The sequence below is a fragment of the Sphaeramia orbicularis genome, chromosome 16 (assembly GCF_902148855.1).
Source record: "Sphaeramia orbicularis chromosome 16, fSphaOr1.1, whole genome shotgun sequence".
Classification (NCBI taxonomy): Eukaryota; Metazoa; Chordata; class Actinopteri; order Kurtiformes; family Apogonidae; genus Sphaeramia; species Sphaeramia orbicularis.
In genome coordinates this window covers 1,074,666-1,089,057 of record NC_043972.1, presented here as the reverse complement: position 1 = coordinate 1,089,057, position 14,392 = coordinate 1,074,666, and the positions used below count along the sequence as shown (strand labels likewise).

Sequence of the window (14,392 nt, the reverse complement as noted above, 5' to 3'; positions counted from 1 at the left end):
GAGACACAAGTTTAGAAAAAAAAAAGGTTTCTATTGTGACGTAAGTGATGAAATGTGGTATCATAGCAGCAAAAAGACATTAGATGTAAGAGTTTGGCAAAAATAAATAAATTAAAAGGTTACTATTATGACTTAAGTGATCAAATATGATCTTATTAAAGCAGCAAAAAGACATTAGATGTAAGAGTTTGGAAAAAAAGAAAAGAAAAAGTTTCTATTGTGACTTAACTGATGAAATATGGTATTATTATAGCAGCAAAAAGACACTAAATGGAAGAATTTAGAGAAAAAATGGTTTCTATCGTGACTTCTGATAAAAGAATGATAAAAGCAGAAGATGGAGATAAACTAGAAGCACTCGGAGAGCGCACACCTCCGCCAAGGCTGATCAGTGGCCCCCCCCGTGGGCCCCCACCCACCCCCGATCACCACCAAAATTTCATCATTTCTTCCTTATCCCATTTCCAACAAACCCTGAAAATTTCATCCAAATCTGTCCATAACTTTTTGAGTTATGTTGCACACTAACGGACAGACAAACAAACAAACAAACAAACAAACAGACAAACAGACAAAACAGACAAAACAGACAAACAAACCCTGGCAAAAACATAACCTCCTTGGCGGAGGTAATAAATATTGTTCATATTTGATGGAGAAGGGGTGGGATTTAATCAACTGCTCTTCTTCCCACTCCTTTTTGGGTTTGTAAATGAAACTATTCTGCAGTTTTTCTTTCTCAGATCGTCTTGATAGTTGAGTTTTGTTTTATTATTTGTGTTTTACGTGTTCACATACATGTTACATTTTATTGCATGTTTGGAATAAATCACTAAATCTAATCTAATTTAAGTGATCAAATATGGTCTTATTAAAGCAGCAGAGACACTAAATGTAAGAGTTTGGCACAAAAAAAAAGAAAAAGGTTTCTACTGTGACTTCTGATAAAAGAGTGATGTAAAAGCGTGTAAATGAAAGTATTCTGCAGTTTTTCTTTGTAAAACTGTGTTGATTGTTGATTTTTGTATCATTATTTGTGTTTTACGTGTTCACATACATGTTAAATTCCATTGCATGTTCAGAATAAATCACTAAATCTAATCTAATTTAAGTGATCAAATATGATCTTATTATAGCAGCAAAGAGACGCTGGATGTAAGAGTTTGGCCAAAACACCAAACATGTTTCCTCAGAGGAGAACCAGCAGACGTTCAGATCTGATCTTCCTTCAGCGATCACACTTTTACTCTAACTCTGACAGAAGCCATGTGAGTCATTTTAGAGGATTTTTTTTATTATTATTTATTTAATATTAGTGGAACCAATAGGGTCTTATAGTCTTATAGTCTGCATTGATATTTATTGATTATTTATTGTTGATGATTTAAATGCATTTCTTCGTAGTTGCTTTCAGTAATCTTGTATTTGTGCACTGATGTATTTCTGTTTGTCACTTTGGATGTGGGCTGGTGTCTGTGGTAAGATGCAAATGAATATGGGATAAATGAAGTTTTCTGAATCCGAAAAACAATGTTAAAATAAATGTGAATAGTGTGATGATAATGTTAGAAATGCCTCTGAGCTTCACCAGTGAAAAATGAATGTGGTTCTGAAGCTGAATATTTCACCAAAAACCTGACAAACGCCTGTGAGCCCTGGTGTTTCTTCTGGAAAGGTCCTCAGAGGTTTGGTGGGTTTTCCACAGCAGCAGCAGCAGCAGCAGCAGAAGCCAGAGGCTGAGTCTGCCTGTGATTGGGTCAGATCAATAATTCTGTGAATAAATCCAAGTCAAATGTGAATAAAGCGGATGTTTGGGGGAACCTCAGTGCGCAAACAATGAGCGGCTGTTGGAGGGCAGCAGTCTGAAGCAGGAGCTGCTGACGAGAATCTGAGTCCACAGGAAAAAAAAAAAAAAAAAGAAAAAAGAAAAAGATTCCTCCTCCTGCAACACATTACAGGGCGGGGCTAGAGCTGTGACGGACACCGGGCCGGACCAATGGCTGCGCGGTGCTCCCCGGGACTCCTCCAATCCCAGCTGTGGGGGCGGGGTTTAGGGGGTCGAAACCAGAGCGAGAATCCCAAAAATGACATGTAGACTGCGGTGGAGCAGGGAGCGACTGGGACGCGGAGGAAAGAAAGACACAAGTCCGAGCTCCAGCTGATTTTTTAGGATCCAACCGCAAACACGCGCATCCGGACACGTCAGGTTACGCACGGGTCCCACTTTGGATGCGTGTGCTCCGGCTGGACTTTGACTGCTTTTTGGTGTTTTTGGTGGATATGTTGTTGCATTCTTGTGGAAGGCTTTGGCTTTTCCCAGTGGATGAGTGAAGGCAGAGCCGCTGCGTGTCCTGTGTGTGTGTGTGCGGCCGGGCTGAAGCAGCCGCGCACGGCAGAGCGCCTCCGCTCCTCCGCTCCTCCGTCCGAACCCTGCCTGAGCAGCGGCACAGAAGTCTGGAAGGAAAAAGACAGAAAGGAAAAAAGAATGTGCGACCTGATGCCAGCCTCCCAGCCCGTGGAGAAAATGGGCAAAATGAAAAAGTTGAGGAGAACTTTGTCTGAGAGTTTCAGGAGCATCAGTGAGTAAAAAAAAAAGTGCATGTTTTCCATGAAGTTCACAGCCTTTGTCCACAAGTGTGTGTGTGTGTGTGTGTGTGTGTGTACAAGTGTGTGTGTGTAAATGTGTGTACAAGTGTGTCTGTGAATGTGTGTATTAGTGTGTGTGTGTAAATGTGTGTATTAGTGTGTCCACCAGTAGAACATCTGCCCACTGGGCTTGTGTGTGTGTGTGTGTGTGTGTGTCCACTGAAGGTGAGTGTCCATAGAACCCACACCCACTTCTCCTTCTGCATAACTGACTGAACTCTTGGTGTTGGAGCAGATTCCCACACATGTCCTAAAGCCTCCTTTGTCCAAACACATGTAAATACTGTGGGTTCCTCCACTAACTGCTGCCGTAGAACTGTTCCGTCCTCAGCCTCAGTGCTGAACTGGTCCCAGCAGAAGTGGAATACTCGGCCTTTGTGCCTTTTATTTAAGAAGTAGAAAAGAAAAACTGTTTTACAACCAGTGACATGTAGAGCATCGGCCAGAATCTGCTGATGCCATACAAATCACAATACTAGGATCACGATACCATATATCACGATATATCACAATACTGTTTAAAAGGCAATTTTTTGCTCGTTTCTCTTTTTAAATGATTATTTCCTTGAAGAATTAAATTCCATCATAAATCTGCACAAATCCTAAACACATTTGTATTTGATCCCAACAGGATCTAATGTTCTATCAGCAAATGTTCCAACTGTGTTCAAACTGAAATTCTGTTTTCCAGACATTCCAGTTTCAGATCCTGTTCAAATGTTCAGATTCTATTAGTTCACAACTAACGTCAGAACAGGATTTGAGTTCAATCCAAACAAAGGAACCAACATTATTGAATAAAAGAGTGTGAAAGAAGAAGAAATACATAGAAACAAAAAAGAAAATCAAAAATAAACCTCCACAATATCTGCATTTGAATAAATACCCACAAATATCCATACAGTACTTTTTAATGTCGATACAGTATTGTGAAATGAAATATTGCGATATACTGCAGAACTGATATTTTCTTACAGTCCTAGTGACATGTGACTTCTGTATTTAGTTTACCCCAAAATCATCAGTATTTGCTCACTATTATAAAATTAATAAAATTATTATAAAATTATCATCATTTATATGATATTTTTTATGGTCACACAAGCAGACTGCATGGATGTAAATGTGTTCAACATGAGGCAAATCTGGTGTTTCAGGTATTTGTTGAACATTTATTGAAATAAAATGCTTCAAATCTGAAGCTGACAACGCACCCTTAACCCATAAAGACCAAAACATCTACTGATCTAAACTGCTGATCCATTAATCCTATCAATCCATTCAATAATTGGTGTAAAACACAGTTCTTCATCTTTTCCTGGTCATCAGATATGACCATATTTGGACATTCAGAGGCTCCGTTGTTACCGTGGAAACACCGTCATCTTCTACAGCATTGATTCACCAGTCAAACCCATGCAGTTGGATCAATGACAGTGGATGGAGATGCATGTTTTATGTTCAGTTAAAGATATATTTTACTGAAAAAGTCATTTTTCTTCATTTTTTTTCTGTTTTGAAATAATAACCTATGAATTTACTCTGAGCTTTTATGAACATCTACTGATCAGTCAATTAAACACAGGAAAATAGACTATTTTACTTGGGAAATAATGCAAAATTCAGAGGATAATGTTATAATAAATGGTGATAAATCATTTAAGAAAGGGTAAATAGAGAGAAAGATTTGGGAACTGATGTAAAAGTCACACTGGTCCTTGTGGGTTCAATAAAACATGCAAATTATTCTTTTCCACACATCAAAACCAATCAGATAAACTCTAAAACTGCACTGCAGGATTTTGTTTCCAATAGCTGAACACTATTTTAGCTTACTTTGTTAGATATATGTATAAATATGGGGGGTTAGAAAAGAGAAAGAGAAAAAAAAGATATATATAAATATGAATATCATCATTTTTGGGGATAATTTTATGACTATTGTGTCATAGTTTGAAGTTTCCATATAAACAGTGGCTCAGCTCTCATGTGTTTGATCCTGTTATAGCTTCACATTTATTTATAGAAATCTGGTCAAAAAATACTGTCACTGCTCTTTGAACCACATGAACTAGAGAAATCACAAAGACAACACCTTTAAAATCCTTTTTTTTACACGTTCTAGATGAATATTCCAGTGTAGAGCCACGCACTGATAGTTGATCGTCACAGAAAACTGATGCCAGTGTGAAATAGAAGATATTTTCACTGTCATTTAATTGATTTACCATTATTTTCATCTGTGGAAGACACAGCGCTTTCACATTCAAGTAAAATTAAAATGAAGTGAAATAAAAGCAGAAGTCTTGGTACACAGATTCAATTCCTGCCTAATGCTGCTTTAATTTCAGCGTTTATCCACAGTTGTTTTCCGCTTAGGTCCGAATGATTCAGTATTTGACTGTGAGAGGTTCCAGTAATGCCTCCCATTTGTGCATGAAGTCAGAAAATCCCTCCAGTCACAGCCTCAGCGTTCACGGAAACAAGACGCAGGTCGTTCCCAACAGTCCGAACGTCCGAGGAAGTCTGTTTGGGAATACTGTCGGAGAGGTGGAACTTCAGGAGTCTGACTGCACGGATGGTATTTGACTTTGACCATATTTACACAGATAGGGAGGAGGAGGAGGAGGGGGAGGAGAAGAAGAGGAGGAGGAGGAGAAGAAGAGGAGGAGGAGGAAAAGAGGAGGAGCTGTGCTGGGGTGTCCAGGAGGTGAAGCACCTCCACCCTTCTGTCCTGGGTGGGGCTGTGTATCGGCCAGAGTCTGGTGATACGATACAAATCACAACACGAGTATCACGATACCATGTATCACGATATATTGTGATACTGTTAAAAAGGCCATTTTTTTGTTTGTTTCTTTTTTTAGAAGATTTTTTCCTGGAAGAATTGAATTCCAGCAGAAATCTGCACAAACACTAAACCCATTTTTATTTCTAATGCTGTATCATCAGATGTTCAAACTGTGTTCAAACTGAAGTTCAGTTTTCCAGACGTTCCAGTTTCAGATCCTGCTCACATGTTCAGATTCTGTTAGTTCACAACTAACGTCAGAACAGGATTTGAGTTCAATCCCAACAAAGGAACCAACATTACTGAATAAAAGAGTGTGAAAGAAGAAGAAATAAAATAGAAACAAAAAAGAAAAACAAAAAACAAGAGTAAACCTCCACAATATCTGCATTTGAATAAACACCTAGTACTTTTTAATATCGATACAGTATTGCGAAATGAAATATTGCGATATGTTGCAGAACCAATATTTTCTTCCACCTCTAGTCCTGGGGGGTTCTGTGTTCTATGTGTTCGGTAGAACTGGGGCTGCACCATTAAACCATTTTTACATTGAAATGGGATTTTTTTATTTAGGACGATGTTTAACCAAGGGGAATCCTCACATCCAATTTCATCTGTCTCATATCTCTGGGCTATCGTAGGCTCCTCCTCCAGACTATCGTAGGCTCCTCCTCCAGGCTATTGTAGGCTCCTCCTCCAGACTATCATAGGCTCCTCCTCCAGGCTATCGTAGGCTCCTCCTCCAGGCTATCGTAGGCTCCTCCACCAGGCTAACGTAGGCTCCTCCTCTAGGCTATCGTAGGCTCCTCCTCCAGACTATCGTAGGCTCCTCCTCCAGACTATCGTAGGCTCCTCCTCCAGACTATCGTAGGCTCCTCCTCCAGACTATCGTAGGCTCCTCCTCCAGGCTATTGTAGGCTCCTCCTCCAGACTATCGTAGGCTCCTCCTCCAGACTATCGTAGGCTCCTCCTCCAGGCTATTGTAGGCTCCTCCTCCAGACTATCATAGGCTCCTCCTCCAGGCTATTGTAGGCTCCTCCTCCAGACTATCGTAGGCTCCTCCTCCTAACTGTGAGACCAGTCTCCACAGTCTTTGGTCTCCACACTTCTACAAAAATGGCGCTTGCTAAAGAGAGTGAGAAGTTTGTGAGTGAAAATATCAACAAGTGAGTTGTGTGGAATTGGTTCAGATTGGAAGTTTCTGATGAAGACCAAACCACTCCTTGTTTGAAACTTCTTCACACACCAGAGTGGGAGCAGGGCGTTATGTCGTGGGCTGCACATGAAAATGACATGCCGTGTAAAACGCCACCACCAGCCTGAATCGAAATAGAAAATCGAGTTTTTAGAGGAAAAAAATCAGGATTTTATTTTTGGTGGAACTCATACTTTGTCTTTTTGAATTTTACTTTTCTTTTTAATCTAACTTATTTTTAGCTGCTTACGTTGCTGTGGTTGTGACTGTTTCTGTCGAGCGGTGACCATATTTAGAATTTCCCCCTGGGGATTAATGAAGTAAATCTATCTATTTATATTTGCTTGGAGAAATCCATGTTAAAACGTACAAACCTCCATAAGTATGTGTTAGAATATTATATTAACCCATAAAAACCCAAACATCCATCACTAACCAAAATCATCTACTGATCTAAACTGTTTAATATGTGTTGATCCACTAATCCTGTCAGTACATGGAAATAATTGGTGTCAAATACAGTTCTGCATCTTTTCATGGTCATCAGATATGACCATATTTGGACGTTCAGAGGCTCCGTAGTTACCGTGGAAACACCGTCATCTTCTACAACACTGATTCACCAGTCAAACCCATGGAGTTGGATCAGTGACAGTGGGTTTATGTTCGGTTAATGAGAGATTTGACTGAAAAAGTCACTTTTTCTTCTGTTTCCTCTGTTTTTAATATAATAAGCCTCAACTTTAATCTGAGCTTTTATGAACATTTTCATGATCAGTGAATTAAATATAGGAAAATATATGATTTATTCTGATAAAATACAAAATACAGAGGATAATATTTGAATAAATGGAGATAAGTCACTTAGGAAGGGTTGGATATCGTGAAAATGTCATTTGGGAAGTGCCAGCGCTGGGTCTTTGTGGGTTTAAACTGTGGCAGATTGAATCTATGAAGGCAGCAACAGGAACTTCTCCCACACACTGTTATCTATCATTCATTTAAGTCCATATAGTGAATATCAATAATGACAACACAAATGGAAGCTCCGTTTGGTTCTGAACCTCCATGTAGAGTTCAATATTACGTTAAAACTCACTTATATTTAATAAAGGATTTAACTGTTTAAGATCTAAACAGTCGGCAAAAGCATCTACTGATGAAAAATGTTTAATGACTGGTGAACCATTAATCATGTCAATAAATGTAAATAATTGAGGTAAAATACAGTTTGTCGTCTTTTCATGGTCATCAGATATGACCCATGAGGACATTCACTGATTCACCAGTAAAACCCATGGAGTTTAAGAAATAACAGTGGGTGGAGACAGTTGTTCTTATGTTGATTTAATGATAGATTTAGGTGAAAGTTACTTTTTCTTCAGTTTTGTCTGTTTTGATATAATAACCTTTGAATTTACTCTGATTTTATGAACATCTGCGTGATTGGATGACTGCATGATTAAATAGATAACTGGAAATACCTGATTTTTACTGAAAAATGCAAACTGCATAGGCTAATGTTATAATAAATGGTGATAAATCACTAAGGAAAAGTTAAATGTAGAGAAAAAATAGTTCTAGGTCTTTAAGAGATTTGACAGGAGTATATTTGCTAGGTGTGTTTTAGGCTTTTTTTTATTCTGCCATTTTTGGACAACTCTATCTAATATGTGAAAAATAGCATTTCATGCATTTCTATGCATTTCATTTTGGCATCATGAATAAAATGCAAACTATACATAATCTCAACATTTATGGGATGAAAATACAAATACTGTCAATAATACTACATATGTGTGTACCAAGGTTCTAATGTTGAGTAAAGGAAGTATTTAATGGTTTTTATGGGTAGATTTAGGGAAAGATGCCAGTTTTGGGTTTAATATAGAACAAGTGTGCAAAGATGTGACTAAAAATGACTCCTAATGTATTTAGTGATTCTGAAACCTAAACACAACTGTTGCCTAACCCTAAACAAACCCATAGAGTCCATGTGCAGGCTGAAATCTGACAGTCCTAAATTAAGGCCTTAATTATCCTTAAAACTGTTAATTAATCCTTAAATCTGACACTTACAGGTTTTAAAAATCCCACAGACAAAAGAAATGACATTGCTTTGTGAATCTTTGTGCATAATTAGTCAAATGTGTAACTAGTGTTGATCATCTATAATATAAAAGTCATGTGACATCTGTGTGTATGTGTGTGTGTGTGTTGTCACACTAAATCCGTACACAGCTGACTGCTGTAGTTTGGTATATTTATGTATTTTTGGTCAAGGAACAGACTAGTGAAAAAGGCAAGTTGATAGGACCAATATTTTTGGGAGATATTAGTAATTTTGGAACACAATAGCCTTACAGACACGTTGCTATGGCCAGAATGTTTTGGCGGTGACTGCTGGACAGATGCGGTACAACATGCTTGAATACACAACAGCAGAAAAATAATCCCATCTAGAACCTGTGGATCCCCACGGGTCAGTGCGCTAGTCGTCAAAATCTTACCAAGTGTATTTTTCTCATTTCTAGTCCACATATCTCCTCCTGCTTAAAATAAGACAGAATCACCTGAAGAGGAACTTGTAAGTGAGCAACATGATATCATGAATTGTGTACAGATAACACGACACTTTTAACTGGGTCGTTATCTGTACGCATTATGAGCTTTCAGCGTGTATATTTATGCTGCGTAAAATAGCACGCCATAAGTGCGATCAGCAGTAAGGGTTAGGGTTAGCACATTGACATGCCATCAGATGGTGTTAAATAACACACGACAGGATGAAAAAGTGTGTGTATAGCACACCAAATGCAATAAACTGGTGTCACATACAACGCAGTTTCATGAGATCAGTCTGAAGTGAGATAGAAGAACTGATTTATAGACAATAGATGTTGAAAATGTTATTTCAAGAAATCCTACCAAGATAATTTTTGCTTGTTCCATTGGCAGATTTTTTTTGCTTAATTCAAGATTTTTTTGCTTTATTCAAGGGGAACAAGTGAAAATTATCTCGGTAAGATTTATTGAAATAATATTTTCAAGATCTATCGTCTATAAATCAGTTCTTCTATCTCACTGAAAGTTCCTCTTGAGGTGATTCTGTCTGATTTTAAGTGTGATGAGATATTTGGACTAGAAAGGAGAAAACTACACTTGGTCAGATTTAGATTTTTACAGTGTACTGAATCCACACCCATTAGAAAGCACCAACATAACACTGTGCACATCAGTCCAACACATAAATATCTTTAACAAACAGAACATCTAAAAAATACATCTTATTTACAGACATTTCCTCTTCAGTAATGTTGTTTGAGTGTCACTGAAGCTAAAATATCATCAGACAATAAAGACTGTGTTTATTTTTTTGCCATTTCTGACATTAGATCAAACTAAATAACCCTTAAACTGGCTGATATCACCGTTGCGGTTGTGATTAATACCTCATCATCAGCATCTCTCCTCACCTTCACCTTTTTAAATATAGATCTGGTGAAGTAGCGCAGCCTCATATCATCAGCGGTTGTCAAGGAACACCCATCATATCTCACTTCATCTTTCACACTCAAACAGACGCTGCCTCCTGAGGTTTTTCTCAGGGTTCGTTGGCCTTTGAAGCGCTTTGTGATTAGTCGGGATGCAGCCTATAAGAAAAGATGAGCAATGAACACAAGTGAGTTTGGGTCGATGTCGCGTGAGAAAAAAGATTGGCATTGACTTTTCTGCTGTGTTGGCTCTCATCTCCTATTGGCCGTCTTTCCTCCCATCTAAATCAACACATCTAAGCATCGATCCAGCTCTCTCTCTCTCAGTCTCTCTCTCTCTCTGTCTCTCTCTCTCTCTCTCAGTCTCTCTCTCTCTCTGTCTCTCTCTCTCTCTCTCTCAGTCTCTCTCTCTCTCTGTCTCTCTCTCTCTCTCTCTCTCTCAGTCTCTCTCTCTCTGTCTCTCTCTCTCTCTCTCTCTGTCTCTTTGCTCTACGGATGCTTTAACAAAGCACATTCAAGACCCGGCTTTATTGTTTCAGATCAGGCCTGTCAAACTCATTCTGGTTCAGTTCCATATTTAGTCCCAGTTTGATCTGCAGTGGGCCAGAACCAGTAAAATAATGACTGAATAACCGATAAATAATGACAAATCCAAGTTTTTCATTTTGTTTTAGTACAAAAAACCCCCCAATAATTTAGGAAAATATTTACATTTGATAAAAAAGATGTGAATAACCTGAAAAAACAGAAATTTCCTTTGAAAAATTAGTGCAATTTGAACACTCTTCTGCCTGGACTTCTCATTCCTACATGTACATTTCCACACAGTGTTCCATAAACATTTGGGAACAGACAGAATATTGTTCAAATGTTGGAGTTTGAACTAAAATGTGAACAGTTTCTCCAATATTCCATCTGTTATTCTGAACACAACTGCAGATCCCAGTGGATCCATAAATGCACCAAACATTTAGGAACAGGCAGAATATTGTTCAAACTGCACATTTCAGGTTGTTCATCTTTGGTTTTATTTCTGTAGTTATTTGCATTTTATTGTGAAAGAATAGTTTTGTAAATGTAAATATTTTCACAGTGTAATGGGATTTTTTTTCACTTAAATTTTTCCACATAATTTTTCACAAAGAAAATTTGTGGTTGTCATTATTTATGGGTTATTCCAGTGTTTTTCAACCTTGGGGTCGGGACCCCATGGGGGGTCGCCTGGAATTCAAATGGGGTCGCCTGAAATTAGTAGTAATTGATAAAAAAACAAAAAAAAAAACGAATAAAAAATCTATGGTGAGTTGACAGAGACGATCACAGTCCATAAAAGACATGACAAACTGAAGCTGAAACTGCAGCACTGTGGTTCAGTTTGTGTCACATGTTCACTGTGGTCAGTTTCAGATGCTGCAGCTCTTTCATAATTCATAGTTTCAGTTCTTGTTTGTTCAGTATTAATTGTCCTCCTTGTAAATCCCAGCTGGACTGACTGGACAGATCCTGAGCCTTTGTGCAGTAATCTACACCTGGATTTACTGCCTCTGTCCACAATAATACACATTATACAGACTAAATGTCCACAATAATACACATTATACAGACTAAATGTCCACAATAAGAGACATTATATAGACTAAATGTCCACAATAATAGACATTATACAGACTAAATGTCCACAATAATAGACATTATACAGACTAAATGTCCACAATAATAGACATTATACAGACTAAATGTCCACAATAATAGACATTATACAGACTAAATGTCCACAATAATAGACATTATATAGACTAAATGTCCACAATAATAGACATTATACAGACTAAATGTCCACAATAATAGACATTATACAGACTAAATGTCCACAATAATAGACATTATACAGACTAAATGTCCACAATAACAGACATTATATAGACTAAATATCCTTGGAAATTAACATTTATTAGTATAACAAACTATTACATGATCACAAACAAATAAATTTTAAGCCAAAAAAAAAGGCTCCGTTTTGAATGTCTGGGGTCACCAGAAACTTGTGATGTTCAACTGGGGTCAGGAGTAAAAAAGGTTGGAATCCACTGGTTTATTGTGTTGTTCTTTTGACTGTCGATCACATTGGTCTGTATGTGGAACCTGAACCAAAAGGATTTGTTCAACCTGGACCGTTCAGGTTCAGTTATGCACTTTGATCCTGCAGGGCCGCAGTGGAACCTTTGTTGGGCTGGTTTTGGCCCCCGGCCCCCACATGTGTGACACCTGTGCCGGTCCCAGTGGGCGGGGCTGCTCCACAAGTCAAAGGACGACACTGTGCAGTGTAATGCTCTGTGGAGGTTTTCCTTTTAAAGGCTTCAGATCTTTTTAAGGGGCCCACTGCAGGGTTGGCCAACCTTTGTAGTCCTGTTAAACCTGGCACTTTCAGACCTGTCATGTGGATGCCAGCGGAACATGTTGTGTTTTTAGAATCGCACAGGAATCCCTTGTCGGTTAAATACAGAAAAAAAAAAAAAATTCTGAATCCACTTTTAAATTGAACTCCATCCTGTCTGCTGTGACCCCATTAGCACACAGCTCCATGACAGGCTGCAGCTCTGAAACTGAAAAACTGAAGTGAATTAACAACGTGACCGCTGCTGAGATTCCCTTGAGCAAAGCAGTTAACCTCCAACTGCTCCAGTCCAGCTGTTCATTGGTTATTGGATGGACGTCCGGTTGCTTAGGGATGGAAATGTGTGATTACAGTTACCGCTAACCCAGAGGGACGGTAACTGCTGTGGGTGTGGGCTGTAAAAAGGACACTTATAAGCTCATATTTATTAGTCAATGTAAAGGCTGAGCTCCATGACTTATGGCTTTTACCAGCAAACACATGGTTAACTTTATTAGAGCTGCACCCATTAATCCATTAGGTGCTTGAAGCCAATGCAAAAATTCACAATTTGATTAATTGACTCGAATTGATTGAAGGGAAATATTCTGTCAGTTTTCCTGAATTGAAGCTTCTTTGTGCGTCACAATAAGCGTCCGTGTGAAACACAACAGTGGAACCAATGTTTAACAGCAGAGAAATGAAGGAAACACAGCTGTGATTCAGGAGGATTCAGGTTGAAGGATTTTTTTGGATCACTTTGAGTCGATTATTCGGTTGCAGCGCTAAACTTTATTCATTCATTTATTTATTTATTTCTTCATTTCAAACTAGGGCTGTACGATTACTCAATTTTAAATCGAAATCAGATTTTTTAATTAAATCGTCAAATTGATTTAATCTGTCTCGTGCCTCCGGGCTGTGCACCTGTGGGCGACTGTAGGCTCCTCCTCCTCCTGTCTAATGCCGCGTTTCCACTTTGTGGAACCGGCTCCACTCGACTCAACTCGACTTGACTCGACTCCACTCTGGTACCAGGTCCTATTCCAGACCGGTTCCACTCTGGTACCAGGTCCTATTCCAGACCCTTTCCACTCTGGTACCAGGTCCTATTCCAGACCCTTTCCACTCTGGTACCAGGTCCTATTCCAGACCCTTTCCACTCTGGTACCAGGTCCTATTCCAGACCCTTTCCACTCTGGTACCAGGTCCTATTCCAGACCGGTTCCACTCTGGTACCAGGTCCTATTCCAGACCCTTCCCACTCTGGTACCAGGTCCTATTCCAGACCCTTTCCACTCTGGTACCAGGTCCTATTCCAGACCCTTTCCACTCTGGTACCAGGTCCTATTCCAGACCCTTTCCATTCCAGATCCTCCCTCTTTCCAGTCCCTGGTCGTCATAGCGATGCGGTGCGTTCCTTCTGTGTGCTCTGCTCACAGTTGCTGATAAACTCACTGGTTGCCTGTTGTCTGGTCAAACTCCTGCTGAATGTTTGCGTCTGAACCTCCTGGACAAACCATGGTGTAGTTTTACAGACTGTCATCATGTGGATTCACCTACTGACAGATTTACTGGAAAAGGGCGGGGCACACACACCACTCTGACCAATCAGAGGTCTGCAGTGTTTACACAGTGTCACCTTTAGGATCTGGTCCCCAGTCCTGGAACCTCAGCGGAGGAGGTACCAAAAAACTAGTACCAGGTACCAGATTCCAAAAAAACTAGTACCAGGTACCAGATTCCAAAAAACTAGTACCAGGTGCCAGAGTCCAAAAAACTAGTACCAGGTACCAGAGTCCAAAAAACTAGTACCAGATTCCAAAAAAACTAGTACCAGGTACCAGAGTCCAAAAAACTAGTACCAGGTACCAGAGTCCAAAAAACTA

The 14,392-nt window shown here is 39.2% G+C and overlaps 1 protein-coding gene across 1 annotated transcript in view; it reads left to right on the top strand.

The window, feature by feature from the left end:
- The first annotated feature begins 2,105 nt into the window (after positions 1-2,105).
- cdk14 (cyclin dependent kinase 14) overlaps positions 2,106-14,392 on the top strand; it is a 461,964-nt gene continuing 449,677 nt past the window's right edge. The window contains exon 1 of the mRNA XM_030157361.1: positions 2,106-2,579. Coding sequence (XP_030013221.1) covers positions 2,324-2,579 — 256 coding nt within the window. The 5' untranslated portion in view covers positions 2,106-2,323. The remainder of the gene's footprint in view (positions 2,580-14,392) is intronic.